The sequence below is a fragment of the Sceloporus occidentalis genome, unplaced genomic scaffold (assembly GCF_023333645.1).
Source record: "Sceloporus occidentalis isolate IW3139 unplaced genomic scaffold, rSceOcc1.0.p SCAF_145, whole genome shotgun sequence".
In the NCBI taxonomy this organism is placed as follows: Eukaryota; Metazoa; Chordata; class Lepidosauria; order Squamata; family Phrynosomatidae; genus Sceloporus; species Sceloporus occidentalis.
In genome coordinates, this window is record NW_028317125.1 from 653,465 (window position 1) to 670,186 (window position 16,722).

The 16,722-nt window shown below is 40.2% G+C and overlaps 2 protein-coding genes across 2 annotated transcripts; one reads left to right on the top strand and one right to left on the bottom strand.

Annotated features, from left to right (window-relative positions):
- Positions 1 to 97: 97 nt before the first annotated feature.
- DDX49 (DEAD-box helicase 49) lies at positions 98 to 12,160 on the bottom strand. Its single transcript, XM_089500005.1, has 13 exons — positions 12,046 to 12,160; positions 11,237 to 11,360; positions 7,153 to 7,238; positions 6,914 to 7,035; positions 5,926 to 6,113; positions 5,578 to 5,718; positions 5,290 to 5,365; positions 5,016 to 5,092; positions 4,509 to 4,606; positions 1,643 to 1,717; positions 1,288 to 1,376; positions 1,087 to 1,158; positions 98 to 274 (listed from the first exon to the last, which is right to left on the bottom strand). The coding sequence occupies exons 1-13, from the start codon at positions 12,158 to 12,160 to the stop codon at positions 98 to 100; spliced, it is 1,440 nt and encodes a 479-aa protein (XP_089356131.1).
- A 200-nt stretch (positions 12,161 to 12,360) lies between these two features.
- LOC149280849 (coatomer subunit epsilon-like) lies at positions 12,361 to 16,546 on the top strand. Its single transcript, XM_089500030.1, has 10 exons — positions 12,361 to 12,459; positions 12,582 to 12,644; positions 12,763 to 12,863; positions 13,306 to 13,458; positions 14,064 to 14,117; positions 14,436 to 14,517; positions 15,002 to 15,157; positions 15,314 to 15,382; positions 16,062 to 16,136; positions 16,499 to 16,546. The coding sequence occupies exons 1-10, from the start codon at positions 12,361 to 12,363 to the stop codon at positions 16,544 to 16,546; spliced, it is 900 nt and encodes a 299-aa protein (XP_089356156.1).
- The last annotated feature ends 176 nt before the right edge of the window (positions 16,547 to 16,722 follow it).

The window sequence follows — 16,722 nt, forward strand, 5'->3', positions numbered from 1 at the left end:
CAGGCATTTTACAAGTCTAGGTGAGACAGCCTATGTCCTTTTGGCTTCTACACTCCGGCACAGTCATTCTTGGACCAATGCCTCCATGTAAGGCAGGTCACTGTTGAACTTTGGCTGCCTTCTTTTCTTGTCTCAGAAATTTTTTCTTGAGTTTCCTGCGTATCTGGGCATCTCGCTTCTTCTGCATAGTTTCCTGGATATGCTCTTTGAATTTCTTTTTTTGCTTCTTAATTTTCTCCAGCTCTGCTTTCCTTTTTGCCTCCAAGTCTGGGTCCTTGGATAAAACAGAATTATTAGTACACTTAAGCAACATCAGCTGAAACTATTTCCTAAATGTAGAACCCTGCAATGATATTTTGATCATTTCTATGTCTAACAAGGTCAAGACTAAACACTAGGGCTGCAACTAACGATTATTTTCATAAATCGATTAGTTGGCCGATTATTTTTTGATTAATCAGATAAAAAAATGCTAAATTTTTATATATTTAAAATAATTTAATGAACAAACTGGGTGTTAAAAACAAAGAGCAGACTAAACTAAAAATTTACATTAACGTGTGTCATTGTAGCTCATTAGAATGGCATTTCTCTAAACACCTTCCTATTTTACTGTCATAATAATAAAAAAAGCTATTTTAAAAAGGTACAAGAACCCACTCATAATATTTATCAAACTATGTTTTATTACCTAAGAAAGTTTTACTAGTAAATATTAATTGACATGTAAACTATTTTTTCATATTTAATAAAAACTTATTGAGAAAAATGCATTTCTTGTTTTTATTTCCTTTTATTAGTCTGTGACTAATCTACAGCATACTTTTTACAGCAGAGGGAACCGTGTGTAAACATGAGAAGAAAAGCTTTCCTAAACTGTTGTGCAGTTACACGCATAAAACTTGCGCTGAGATGAGGAAAGATGGTCACCAATCATTTGTCTTAAAGACCATTCCAGCATTGACAAAGAATTTATTCCATGTGGACCTCACCCCAAAAGCTCCACACGCTACGGATGCATAACATTAACTATTAGTATAAGATGGAACAGTATATCGGTGAAACAGGGACATTAGTGCATCTCACCTTCCCTTCTAGAATAAGTTGCTTCCTCTTGTTTATCTCCTTCTTCTCATCAAAGTCTGTGCATTCCAGTTTCTGGAGCCAAAAAAACCACACAATGCATCATTGTCACAGACGTTGATAAATCCAACAGTCATACGCGGTACAGATGGCATTTCCTTAAGTGGCTGGGCAACCGCCCCCCCAAAACAGAAATCTACGTACAATTTCACATTCTCGACGGGTCACATTGACGTGGGTGAGAATTTTCAGCACTTCGCTCTCCTTCACTGGGTACTCTTGTAGTTTCATATCTGGGAAGGAAAAAAATCCTTCATCCAGTCCTTACTATTAAAAAAAAAATCCATAAACTGCTTAGGGCTATGCCATCCAAAAAAGGAAGGTTAGCCTAAATTATTAAATAACGAGTTAATTACACACTCAATTTAAAGACAAAGCACTCAGATAAGGTTACACTTCAGGAAACCTCTTCAAGTGCCGTAAAAATGTGGTAAGATTCCGATCCATCACAGTTTCACATAGAATTATACACATAGCTTCCATAGATTTATTTACTCACTGATCTGTTCCTCGACTGCATTCACCAGATGAATGTCATATTGGGTGACCATTGTTATGGCCAATCCGTTCCGTCCTGAGAGAAATAAAAACAAAACAAAACCATGACACATGAGGCATACAGAAGGTCTGCTCTATACAAAACATAGTATTACCGTTTCACTTCCCTCAGAACCACAGGCTAGATTGCAAGCTCTCAAGAGCAGAGACCTCTTCTCCATTTGTACTAGTTTGTTATTGTGTGTGATTTAACCCCTTGATGACAATTGACAGTCCGGGCACGTCACCGGAAAACAAACGGTTAACGACAATTGACATGCCAGGACCGTCATGACTTTAAACGGGTGGAGAAAGCGATCTACGTTCACTTTCTGCACCCAAACCGTGTTGCTGTATTGCCTCGACCGAGGCATTCAGCAACGCCACGATCGGCACTAGGGGCCATATCTGGCCCCTCCCCGGGGCGTCAACATCCGCCATACATTGTATGGCGGCGGACGGCCATTTTAAAAGCGTTTAGGAGGCGATCAACGATCACCTCCTAAACTTAAATGGTGTCGCTGGAATGCCTCGATCAGGTCACAGCCGCACGTTATCTTCACCATCAGCAAGATGGCGGCGGCCCGGGAAAAAAAACAAAGACGAAAAAGTTCGCTAGATGGTCTCCAGACCCTCTAGAGAACTCTGGCTCCACTTGCAGGTTGAATAAAAGTACTGCATTCAACCATGCAAGTCAATGGAGCCCAGCTTTCTAATCACAGTGTGATTAGTAAAAATAAATTAATAAAATAAAATTAATAATTAGAAAAAAATTGTTAAAAAAACTGTAAAATGTAAAAATAATTTCCCACTGATGTCACTATCAGGGGAACCTTCAAATTGAAAAAAAAAAGTAAAAAAAAATAATTTAAAAAAAAAAAAAAGACAAAATAAAATATATATATAAAAATATATTTTTGTGAGCAAGTCTTAAAATTAGCACATTAGCTCGCATGGAAAGAGTTAAAACCAATTCTTGCATGGAAAGAGTTAAAGTACTGGCATATTAAATGCCCATGGGGTGTCTACTTTAAAAAAATGTTTGATCTGATGGGGTAAATTGAATTGGCCGGGTTCAACAATGTCCCAATTAACATGGGGGGGGGGGGGATGGCCACACATCTAATGTCCAGTTAGAAAAATGCACACGTCCCAAATGTGGCCTTTTAGTTCCCCCAAAAAATGACAAACCCATGCTTGTGGGGTATCACTGTACTCAGGAAATTTTGCTGAACACATATTGGGGTGTCGTGTGACAGCGGTGTAAACCAGGAGCTGTAAATTCATACATAAAGTAGGTGTGTGGGGGAAAAATACACACACAAAAATACTACTGCAAACTTTGAAAAAATTCTGGTGGTAAAATGTGTGCATGCAAAGAGTTAAAATACCCTGGGGTGTCTAGTTTTTCAAAAATATATGGTTTTATTATTGGATCCCCAAATGCCAAAGCTCAACATTGAAAGATGCGCATGCCCCCAAACAGCCAGGCAAAATCATTCATGTGAGGTATCGCTGTACTCAGGAGATGTTGCTGAACACATATTGGGGTGTTTTATGATATTGTGACATATACCAGAACCTGTTTATTCATACCTGAAGTAAAATGTGTGTGACAAAACAAATGCAAAAAAATGACTACCACAAAGTTTGACAAAAAGATGGTGGTAGATATGGTGCATGGAAAGAGTTAAAATACTAGCATTTTCAAAAAATATATGATTTGATGGGGTAAATCGCATTGGCCAGCTTCAAAGATACCCTAAATCACACATGGGGGGAAGAATTACCAGATTTGGAAAAAATGGCTTTGAAATAGCAAAACGCTACTTGTACTTATTGCCCCATAACGTGTAGAAAAAAGCAAAAAACCATTGGGTATTTCTAAACTCAGGACAAATAGTAAAATCTATTTAGCAGGTTTTTTCATTACCTTTTATAGATGAGTAAAAGATTTTTCAACTAAAAGTTAGAAAAAGTAATTTTTTCACCAAGTTAATAAGTTTTTCACCATATTTTATACTTTTTTTAATAGTAAATAATATGATGCAATCAAAACAATGCCATCTAAAGAAAGCCCTTCTTGTCCTGAAAAAAACAATATATAACTTGTGTGGGTTCAGTAAACGGGAAAGAAGAAAATTACGGCTAAACACGAGCAGCGCAGAAATGTAAAAACGGCCATTGTCACGAAGGGTACAAAAAGTAAAACCAGCCTTTGTCACAAAGGAGTTAAATTATTCCATTGATTTTAACATCTACTGTATATGGATATATGCACTCCCTTGTTTATGTGTTGCGATAAAATATCCTCATTCAACCTCTTGAAATGGTTAGTTAGAGAAGAGATGATGTGGGGGACGTGCAGCTGATGTTCAATGTATAACAAACACTGATCTTAAGGAGGCATTGTTCACCACAAGGCAAATCCTCCTCTATCATTCTTATTTGTTCCAGTTATCAGTCTTATTTGTTCTATTTTTCATTCTTTCAACACATTACTTATAACTGCCGTCCACACAAAGGAGGGGGCACACTACAGCAGTTTTAGTAAGCACTATGGCAATCTAAATTTAGTAATAGCTGCAAAATGCACCAGTTAGCATCTGCTTCTACATACACTGCCCACTGCAACATAGGTTTAGACAGTCCTCGTCTCAGATCACTTGTGGAACCTAATACGATGAACGCGGATGTCCTGTAATCTTCCATTCCAGGGAGATTTTACAGTAAGATCCTTACAACAGTACAGCTTTCATATAATTTAATATAATGTATTTTCTTTAAAATCCCAATTAAATACATTTCCCAATAAAGCAGAATCCTACCAGCTCTTGCTGTGCGGCCCACGCGATGGATGTAAATTTTAGGCAGGCCAGGAGTGTTGTGGTTAATCACGACTTGAACTGTAGGAATATCTAGCCCCCTAGAAAAGGAGAACACAAACAGCAATGGAGCAATTATTTAAAGATGCAAATGTTATGAGAAGACACTGAGCAGAAACATAAGTCAGTTATTCAATCAAAAAGTGATGGGCCAACCGAGTGCCTGGTGCTGGTCTACATAGACAAAGTACTAGGTAAGTCCCTGCACTTGTTAAATCTACACAATTAAGCAGATATTTATCCTCGGCAGTTTAAATATATTGTTTCCAGGTAGGCCTGGGGTGTGCTGACTGAGTGCAAAAGTGTAACGCTGTAGTATCCTGAAAACCAGTTTATACTAAGGGACTGCAGTATGCACGCCTGCTCCACAGAGTTTAAATCATCCTTAGTGTTAAGTGAACTCTAAGGGTATACACACATTACACAATAATTTGTGCCTTTCTTGCATACCTGGCAGCAACATCAGTTGCAATGAGAATCTTGAAGATACTTGATTTAAACTTAGCAAGTGCAGCAAATCTTTGCTTCTGGAAGAAGAGAAGACAGCACGTTCATCAGAAGTCAATCGTCCATAGGTGCAAAGCCCAGAATGTTGTATGCATGTCTTATTTATTAAGCAGGGAAATAGTATAGATCAGGTGCAAATGTATAGGTGCGTGGTTATAAAGGGATTATGTGCAAACAGTGTAGAGTTGCAACAAGAGCTAATTTCTAGAGCCTTTACCTGTTTCATCATGGAGTGCAAAGCCACAGACGGGAAGTTGAACTCACGCAGCATCATGTTGAGAATCTGACAGTTTCTGCAAGATTATAAGAGTTTGGGTCATATAGGAACAGTCAACCACTCAAGTGCATCATTACGTTACATTTATTTATAAAGCACCAGAAGATTCCTTAGCTCTGTTCCAATAAGTGCGATCATTTAAAGTCAGACAGAATAACAAACTGGCACTAAAGGAGAAGAGGGCTCTGCTCTTCCAAGCCTACAATCACACTCCTCGTATGCACTCACTTGCAGGTGTTGGTAAAGATCATAATTGACCAATCTTCATGTTCATCCTGGAACTTCTGGATGAGATGCACCAAATAGGCATCCTTCACTTTTTCAGGTACCAGAACGTACCTCTGTTCTAATTGCTCTACAGTCCGCACCCTTTAGAGAGAAAAATAATTTAAATCGGTTATCATACATTTATTTGAAGGTGGAAACTAGTTAACATTGACAGTGTCCCATTTCCCAATGCAAGAAAATGCGGTTCAATTAATTTCTAAATGTTTATATATTTGTTGAAAAAAGTAGGCGTCATAGGCATTATTTTCAAGTGAATATTTTATTTGATGCGTAAAGTCTGCTCCTTACTCTGAAGTGGATTCCCAAAAGAAGGGCTTGTTCATTGCAATTGATTTCAGCTCCTGTAAAGTGTCTGTCAAAGTCGCACTAAAGAGCAGGGTTTGTCGCTGTGCAGGAATAGCTCCCAGGATCACCTGAAGGTCTTTAGTAAAGTCTGTGCAGCCCTGCTCCAAGAGCCGGTCAGCTTCATCTAGAACCTGGAAGAAGAGCGTAAAACAATGGATATTTTAAAAACATTATACCTTCAAACACTAAGGAGAGCATTCGGTATCATGGACTTAACCCAATTAAATACCATTACATAAGTTATGGTGGGTAAAAGGTGATGGAAACCCTTCCACTTAAATATAAGCTATAGGCTGTCTTGCACAGCAGGCAATTACTTTCAAGGGATCCATGTATAAAGTGGATACAGAGGCAAAGGTGATCATTGTTGTCCTTATTCGCATGCACCTACCCAGAATCCCTTGTGGTTGTGAAAGCACCATGAGATTTCTGAGGGAAAAACAAGCCTTCTGGCTTGTCTGGTATCTGTAGATGAGTGTTTAATAATGCTTCTACTAACCCAATTAAAGTTCAGCAAGTACTTAGATCTGCCACTAGATGGCAGTACTTGTCCAATACATACAGTATCACTACACTGCGTTGGGTGACAACATTCCGCAGGGTGATATGTTTACATCATGTGATTTTCACTTCCTGAAGATTGCAACATTTCTGGAAAACCACACAGAAACTGTTGGTATCACCTAGCTTCCACAAGTATCTGTTTCGATGCGTTAAGAGGGGCTGCGTGAACATGTACTTTACGGAGAGGAAAAATGGAAATCTTTGTGAAAAGGTACTGGATTCCAAAACTGGCGTAATCCAATAACTATGTGAAAAGTAATCTGTAATACAGTAACCAAGGCAACAATGGCACTGCTGCTACAGTCTGATCAGTCACAAGCAGATCTCCAGTAAAACCCATTGGCATACTCACCGACCACAGACTTACCAAAAAACGTATCTTCTTAATGCTGAACGTGTTTGAACTCCGGATGTGATCTGCCAGACGACCAGGAGTTGCAATAACAACATGCGGTTTTCTGGACAATTCCAAAGCTTGCGCTACCATGTCTGTGTGGATAGAAAATTCACTTCAATTCAATTAATTCACTTCATCAGATAACAGATTTCATAACAAGGACTTTGCAATACACTCTACATACAAAAGACAGTACATATAATACATACCCATTCCTCCAACTATTATACAATCCTTCAAACCCAGTGGCTTCCCCAACACACGGAACTGTTCAGCAATCTGATATGCTAGCTCCCTGTAGGGTGAAAAATGCACATCAAAAACTATAAAAAATATTATTCACACACACACAAAATGATATATACTATACAATATAAAAATATATGTTCATATTGCCGATCAATATATAGTTAGAGCTTCAAGCACAAAGTACTCATTTTTCCCCATGTTACAGTATCAACCATCTAATCAAATATATATACATATATACAAACACATTGTCATTCAAACATTTGGGGTCACTTAGCTGTTTTCATTATTATTATTTGTTTTATATAGCGCCATAAAATTCCGTAGCACTGTACAATGGGTAGACAGGACATAACTAGTAGTATGTAACATAACAAATTGACTAACAGAGACAACAGGTGAGGAATGCCCTGCTCAAACAAGCTTACAATCTTAAGGGAGATTGTTTTCCATGAAAACAAGAAATGTCCTTGTTGTCATGGAAAACAAGGACATTTCTAGCGGTGCTAACATTATTGCAGAAGGATTTTCTAATGATCAATTACCCCTTTAAACTTAAACTTGGATTAGCTAACACAATGTGCCATGGGGACACAGCAGATATTCCATTAAAAATCAACCATTCCCGGCTACAATAGTCCTTCACAACATTAACATCTATACTGTATTTCTGATCCATTTGATGTTACTTAATGGATAAATGTGTATATTATACACACATATATATATATATATATATATATATATATATATATATATATATATATATATGTGTATGTAGGGCTGCAACAACTAATCGATAAAATCGATAATAATCGATAATGAAAATCGTTGCCAACGAATTTCATTATCGATTAGTTGAATCGATTTTTATTGATTATAAAATGAGGGTTTTTTCAGAGCAAACGCTCTGAAAAATACCCCTCATTATATAATCCGTTTAGTCTGACTCACAGCAGCAGCTCCTACTTACCAGTCCCTCCCTGTAATCACTGTGACAACTGGCCCCGCCCCTTCCTTCTCCCAGAAGGCCAGAACCACATGGCTGTGACACTCATCTAACTAAGTATAAAATTAATATTTGGGCTGCTGAAAGTTAGGGGAGGTGGGGGTTAATTTAGGAGCAGTTATGGTTAATGGGGTGTTTAGGGTTAATTTAGGGGAAGTTATGGTTAATGGGGTGTTTAGGGGCAGCTATGGTTAATGGGGTGTTTAGGGGCAGCTATGGTTAATGGGGTGTTTAGGGTTAATTTAGGGGCAGTTATGGTTAATGGGGTGTTTAGGGTTAATATAGGAGCAGCTATGGTTAATGGGGTGTTTGGGGTTAATTTGAGGCAGTTGTGGTTAATGGGGTGTTTAGGGTTAATTTAGGGGCTGTTGTGGTTGATGGGGGTCTTTAGGGTTAATTTAGGGGATGCTGTGGTTAATGGGGTGTTTAGGGTTAATTTAGGGTAGTTGTGTTTGATGGGGTATTTAGAGTTAATTTAGGGGTAGTTATGGTTAATGGGGTGTTTAGTGTTAATTTAATGATGAGGACTGAGGGTTAATTTAATAAAGTTAACTTAAGGCGCAGTTAGAGGTAAAGGGGGGCAGACTAAGGGGAATCTAAATCCTGGGGGCAGTGAAGATTAACCCAGTACTTATTTATAAAAGTATGGTCTGTGACTCTATGAGGGGACTATGAGATATCTGGGGGGTATAAGGCATATCTGGGGAGGACGGAGTGACAAATCTGGGGGTATAAGGCATATACAGTATATAAGGCATATGTGGGGAGGGCAGTGTGGCATGTCTGGGGAGGATGGAGTGGTGTATCAGGGGATATAAGGCGTATCAGGCACAGTGGCATATGTGGGGGTAGAGTGGAGTGGCACGTGTGGGAGGCGGCGTGGCACGTCTTGGGAGGCGGCGTGGCACGTCTTGGGAGGCGGCGTGGCACGTCTTGGGAGGCGGCGTGGCACGTCTTGGGAGGCGGCGTGGCACGTCTTGGGAGGCGGCGTGGCACGTCTTGGGAGGCGGCGTGGCACGTCTGGGAGGCGGCGTGGCACGTCTGGGAGGCGGCGTGGCACGTCTGGGAGGCGGCGTGGCACGTCTGGGAGGCGGCGTGGCACGTCTGGGAGGCGGCGTGGCACGTCTGGGAGGCGGCGTGGCACGTCTGGGAGGCGGCGTGGCACGTCTGGGAGGCGGCGTGGCACGTCTTGGGAGGCGGCGTGGCACGTCTTGGGAGGCGGCGTGGCACGTCTTGGGAGGCGGCGTGGCACGTCTTGGGAGGCGGCGTGGCACGTCTTGGGAGGCGGCGTGGCACGTCTTGGGAGGCGGCGTGGCACGTCTGGGAGGCGGCGTGGCACGTCTGGGAGGCGGCGTGGCACGTCTGGGAGGCGGCGTGGCACGTCTGGGAGGCGGCGTGGCACGTCTGGGAGGCGGCGTGGCACGTCTGGGAGGCGGCGTGGCACGTCTGGGAGGCGGCGTGGCACGTCTGGGAGGCGGCGTGGCACGTCTGGGAGGCGGCGTGGCACGTCTGGGAGGCGGCGTGGCACGTCTGGGAGGCGGCGTGGCACGTCTGGGAGGCGGCGTGGCACGTCTGGGAGGCGGCGTGGCACGTCTGGGAGGCGGCGTGGCATGTCTGGGAGGCAGCGTGGCGTGGCATGTCTTGGGAGGCAGCGTGGAGTGGCATGTCTTGGGAGGCAGCGTGGAGTGGCATGTCTGGGAGGCAGCGTGGAGTGGCATGTCTGGGAGGCAGCGTGGAGTGGCATGTCTGGGAGGCAGCGTGGAGTGGCATGTCTGGGAGGCAGCGTGGCAAGCCTGTACTCAAATGTGCATAAATTGGGGGGGCTGGTTGGGAAATAAAGACAAGAAATGCATTTTATCAGTTTTTGTTTTTTTTATTCTGCTGTTTGTATTTAACATCATTTGTTTATTAAATTATTTTAAATAAATGAAAAATGTACATTCATTTTTTTATCCGATTAATCGAAAAAATAATCGGCCAACTAATCGATTATGAAAATAATCGTTAGTTGCAGCCCTATGTGTATGTATTGTGACAGAATACCCCTTCACTTGGTACTCTGTCCGGGAATCTTTACTTACACACAGTCTTCCAGGCTGCAGAGACGGCTCAGACACTAGGAGGGTAAAATAAAAGGCTGGGCCTGTTTTTATTTTTCGTCACAGGCATTACAGAAAATAAATAAATCAAAACAAAAAGCCTCGCTCTTGTGAGCACTAACTAATACACGGTTCTCCAGCCTAGCTGCAGTTGGACGGCTTATCCGTTCCAACAAAACAAAATAACACAATATATGCAATAATTGCAGCAGTCAGTGTTTTTGGCAGCTCTCTCTCAGGGAGCCAAATGATCTCTCACACTGAGACCAGGAGGCTACTTAACTGCCTCTCCCATTAATTAGTGGAACCAGGTGAGTACTAGGAGAGTATCCGATAATCTCCGGACTGGATTCCCACCTGCTGGTCTTCGGCTGCTCATAAACTGTGGAGTGGAGCACTGGCCCGCCCTACTCTCCAAATGCTCCACCCCAGGGACCCAAAACACACAAATAACAGCAACAGACGTTATTAATTCCAATATTAACAGTGCATCTCCCTGGGGCTAGTAAAAACTATTGTGGGTAACCACCCTTCAAAATATAAGGGGATATATACACTCCCTCCATTATCATCCCCTGCTTTCTGTCACAGTATGTATGTATGTATGAGAGACAGAGAGAGAAAGAGAGCCATGTTGCCAACATGATTGATAAAAGGGCTTATCGTCCAAAACCAATCATAAACAATGTAGGCAATACACTATGACACTAATGTTGTTACATTTGCCTTTGGTGTGATATTTTCACCGTAAGCGTTAGGAGCTCTTAGAGAGAGCTTGGCTACTAAAACGCAATCTCACCTCCTTGCCCCACGTGTATACCCTAAATCCTCCAATTCCCTGCCACCACTACTTTAAATTAAACATAGTTTATAAACCAATTACAAAAAAATAAAAAACAAGCAGGTTGAATAACTATTTAGTAGCCTAATAGTTACCTGGTCGGCGTGATCACCAAGCAGAATATTCCAAAAGGATCCTCAGAGAGTTTTTGCAGAATAGGCAACACAAAAGCAGCTGTCTTCCCACTGCCAGTTTTGGCACAGCCCATGCAGTCCCGGCCTACAGGGGAAAAAGATAAGTACGATATTTAAATATGTCACACATATATATATATATATATATATATATATAAAGATGTATAAATACATCCCTATTGAGGGTCCTGGAACATGCACATTTTTGTGAAATGCAGGATTTAAGCAATGGACAGCCAATTTAAATCAGCATTAAATTCTAAATTACCTTCATAACGCTAAAATGATTGCATGAAGATAGTCGCCATGTACATCGATCATTTACCACAATGTATGAAAAAAGCTCATCTGGTTTTTACTTAAGAAAGTGTGGCATGATGAATTTAATCACAAAGGCAGTCCAAAGAATTTGAACAAACCCTGCCCAATGTATAACTAGTCTTCCATCGGGTAAGGATATCACTTTCCCCAAAACTAACATTTTATGGTTTAGAATATTTTCTATTAGTAACAGTTGTAAATAAGCGGTACATATTTTGCTAAAAAAAAACCCGTACGCTCGTCTGAGCATGGCCCTCCTCACCTGTTGTTTCGGTTAGTCAAATTGTCATATTATATACTACTTGTTATGTCCTGTTTACCCATTGTACAGCGCTGCGGAATATGATGGCGCTATATAACACAAATATTATTATTATTAGTGACGTGCACAGCCCAGTGACTAGATCCCCGTTACACCCGGCTTTTACCCTCCCTCTTTTATTTCTCACCGTCCATTATGGCCGGAATACAGTTCTCCTGGACAGGGCTGGGTTTGCATATTCCCAGCTGCTTGCACTGTTCAATTAGCCAAGAAGAAAGTCCGAGTTTCTCAAAACCATCCATCCCAATTCCAATACACGTGAAGCGAACTGACAGAACTTCCGGCGCATAACTTTGGCGTTAGAGTCAGCCGTACGTCCAAACGTCGCAGCGCTTCAAAACTACATTTCCCGAAAGGCTGTACGACAAGAAGCGGACAGGGAAGTGTCAGAGAAGCGGAAGTGGACTATCCAGACCGGGTGACGTGTCCCGTATAGACAGACATGGCCGCCCAGGGGGAAGTGGACGAGTTGTTTGATGTGAAAAACTCTTTTTATATTGGAAGCTACCAGCAGAGTATAAATGAGGCTCAAAGGGTAAAGGTGAGAATATACATCCATTATATTTATTACCATCGTATTTTACCTTCATTTAAAGCTGCGCAGGGTTTTTAGTTTTACCCCTACCATTAATACCGACCCAATGCCTAAATTGTTTCTTGCAGCCATCAAGTCCAGAGAAGGAGGTGGAAAGGGATGTATTCCTGTTCAGAGCGTATATCGCACAGGTTAGTTATACTAAGCCCGGGCATGCACTGTATGGGGCCTTTTTTACATATTATTTAATTTTAGGCCATTTTAATAATTAACAGAATCTAAAATTTCTTGTTTTGTCCCCTTTTGCAGAAAAAATACGGTGTTGTCCTGGATGAAATCCGCCCCAATGCCAACTCAGAGTTGCAGGCTGTCCGAATGTTTGCAGACTATCTCTCCAGTGAAAGTGGCAGGTTTGTGTTTTCCTTCCCTTTTACCTACACAATTACAAGTATCCTCATTCATTTTTTTTGTATACAGTGACAATTGTGTAACTGATATCTGGAAAGCACACCTAGATCTGTTATGTGTTTTACTTGTCTGATATCTTAATATAGCGTCATCAACAACTTGTATGGTATGTTGGGTTTTTCCCATTTGAGCTGATGTGGAATATGTCTCTGTTTGCAGGCTTTAAAAAAAAAATAATATTGTGAATATTTTTTTTGTCAGTTGTGCTGGTAATGGATTCCAGCCTTGTCTTGCAGGATATATATATATATATATATATATATATATATATATATATATATATATATATATATATATATATATATTTTATAATTACGCACACATGTGAAGATCATGGGAGAACAGACCCCTTGATGTTTATTATCTGTTGTATGTCTTCTATAGGGATGCCATCGTTTCTGAGCTGGACAAAAAAATGGCTAAGAGTGTCGATGTTACCAACACAACCTTCCTGCTCATGGCAGCTTCAATCTACTTTCATGATGGTAACACTGATGCAGCTCTGCGCGCACTCCATCAAGGAGACAGCTTAGAGTGGTAGGTTAAACATCTTCTATCTTATCACTACCTAGGGAAGCTTAGGCATTTAAAGTTGGCTACTTCTCTTTTGCTTACATTGTTTTAAAAAATTACCAGTGTTGTGTATAGTATTCTTATATTTTAACCCAAGTTAAATGCCAGATACTTGCAACAAAGAAAAAATTGACTGGGTATCTTTATTTTTTAACCTTGAACAAACTGTGTAATTGTAATCCAATTTCCTTTAAAGTGTGTGGCTCTTTAATGTGTCCGTGTAAGCAATCCAGTCATTACTCTTGAGGTGCAGTGTCGCAATTTTGCTTTGCTGACACCCCCCCCCCTTACACAACGATGGCACAAAGAGCAACATTTGTCCCAATGGGGATTTTGTATAAAAAAAGATTTTGATGCAAATTGCTCTTGTTTCCATGGTAACCAATGGAATCTTGCTGTGTCTACAAGTTTGCACCAGAATCACTTTTTTATACATAACACCAATTGAATGCAAAATGTTCAGTGTAGTAGATGTTCATATACATGGCTCTCTTCATAAAAGCCGGGCTGTTTTGTGTCCACATTCTAATGTGACCTTTTATGTAATTTTGTGTTTTGTTTATTTGCAGCATGGCCACAAAAATCCAAATACTGCTGAAACTTGATAGACTTGATTTGGCCAGGTAAAAATACTTTGTATATTCCATTAATATTAGTTCTTCAAGGTTTTAAGTTGGACGTTAGTGGTGATTTAGACGCAAATCTCTTATCTGGAAATCAAAAACATGATTTTCCTCTGTTCCATGAGCTCAGGATGTTTGAAGTCAGTTTATATACATCTTTGGGAATATATAGTAACTGTATTCTGGGGAGTTCTAGATTATACCGGGCCAGGAACATGAATCTGAGAAATGCTGCACATTCTAGTGCAAAGGGCAGAGAATGTAGTTGTTCTTGCAGTTCAGCCCTTCATAGCCTGTTTGTTTCCATCCCAACATTAGGAAGGAATTGAAGAAGATGGTGGATGTGGATGAAGATGCAACATTGACGCAGCTAGCAACAGCCTGGGTCAACATTGCTATTGTAAGAGCTAAAGGAACGGTTTTCTTATTTCTTGAAATTACTTTACATGTTTTAGGCATCTGTAATTTTTACAACATTAATAGCACTATGCTATATCACAAACTGTAGTGGTAATATCAACGCTAATTATTAATGTACCAAGACAGCGCAGGTGCTTTTCATAGGGCATTTGGGTTTTCCTGTTACCTTCATGATGGTGTTGCCTTTCCAAACCATTCTGTCAAAACTGCTCTAAGAGAGTGACATTATTGTGTCTTCTGTAAAGTAACTTATGGGTTAAAGCCTTTTCTTTGGCAGTAAGGAACCTTTGCGCTGCTGCTTCTCAAATAACTGGAGACCCAGTCCCAAATGTATCCAGATAATCTGGTAACGCATACATTTTTAATAGACTCAGATGCTGCTAGATGTCGCCTGCGCTTTTTAAAGCATTGTATGTCTTGTACCCTTTGTGTCAATGTGACTTTTTTTTGTTTATCTCAATTAGGGTGGAGACAAACTTCAAGATGCTTTCTACATATTCCAAGAGATGTCTGACAAGTACTCTTCCACGCTGCTGCTGCTGAATGGACAGGCGACATGTTATATGGGTCAGGGAAAGTGGGAGGATGCAGAAGGAGTCCTGCAGGAAGCATTAGACAAGGTATGGCCATGTGTTCTGTATGGGTTCTTTGTATCCAATTGTTTAAACATTTTTGGTTCTATTTCACATTTAAACATAAAAACAAGTATTTTGATTATATATACTAATTTTATATATAATCTGATATGCATCCTTTCTCTCCCCTCCCCCATGCAGGACAGCAGCCACCCAGAAACATTAATTAACTTCATTGTCCTTACTCAGCACATTGGTAAACCTCCAGAGGTAAGTTAAACTATATTGGGGTATACTGAGAGGGTATATGTGTTATATGGGCAGAAATAGCCAATCCACATGAAATGGGGCCCTGTTATGAATGAGTGTGTTTTAAAATGTTACTTAAAATATTATGGTTAAAGTTTATAAAGACTGTAATTCCCATACCATATTCTTTTTGTTGATAAATAGAATTTAATGGGCTTGACTTTCGCCCAAGATCTCTCCCGCCAGACCCGCTACAGAAAGATATTGGCAATCTCTATCTAGAGCACAAGGAGTGCTGCTACTTGGGAGATACGTTGTCAATGTTCTGAGCTGGCGTTTTAAGGATTAGGAATCTACTTTGCTGAATTTAACACTCCTTTTACTAAATGTAGCTTTAGAAACATCATTAATAGTACATAAAAATTCTGAATGAATATTATTGGAGCAGAGCCCTCCTCATCTTTTTGTAAGTCCAAATTGTTAGTGATGCATGGCTGCCAGCGGGTTTTGTGGCATCTGGGTATTTTGTAATGGTTTTATTATAGTAAATCCTGTAGGCAGTAACGTCAGGTAGCTGACCTACAACTATGGGTAGTTATGAGATGTTTAAAGATATAATTGGTGATCAAATAAGGGTTTCCGATTGGGTGGGTGAAATTGGTTTATATTTAAAGATTAACATAACTGCTTTTTAATCTAGGTCACCAATCGCTATTTGTCTCAGCTCAAGGACGGACACAGAAATCATCCTTTTATAAAGGAATTTCACGCAAAGGTACTGAGCGCACAGTTCATTCATCTTATACATTGGGATATCAAATGTATCGTGTTCTAGAATGGATTTGGATTACGGGGTTGGAACATACAGACAAGAATGAAGGAGAACTATATCCCTGTTCCAAGGAGAGATTTTTTTTTGTTTAAGTAATAAAATATATTGCAGAGAAAATTAGGAACATAGAGAGGTGTTATTAGGGTATACATAATGACACAACATTGGTCAAATTAGTTATTTTGAGCAATTTAAATATGTTTTTGGCCTGATGATGTTATACAGATTATTACGATTTAAAAGTTGTTTTAATTTTTTAAGATAAGTTTTGCCCATGCATTTGACCTTCGTATTTTTTCTTTCAGGAGAATGAATTTGACCGGCTTGTCCTGCAGTACGCCCCAAGCGTTTGAAGTTAACCAAAATTTTGTATATAACCTCTTGTCGCTGTTTTCAGTAATACAAAGTCTGCTTATTGCAGATTCACAAGTTCCTATGAATATCTTTGATTGCAAAATATGACATCAAGCAGTGGAGTAACAAAGCTAACTCCTATCTGGCATGGGGTTTGTAACTTATATTCTGCACT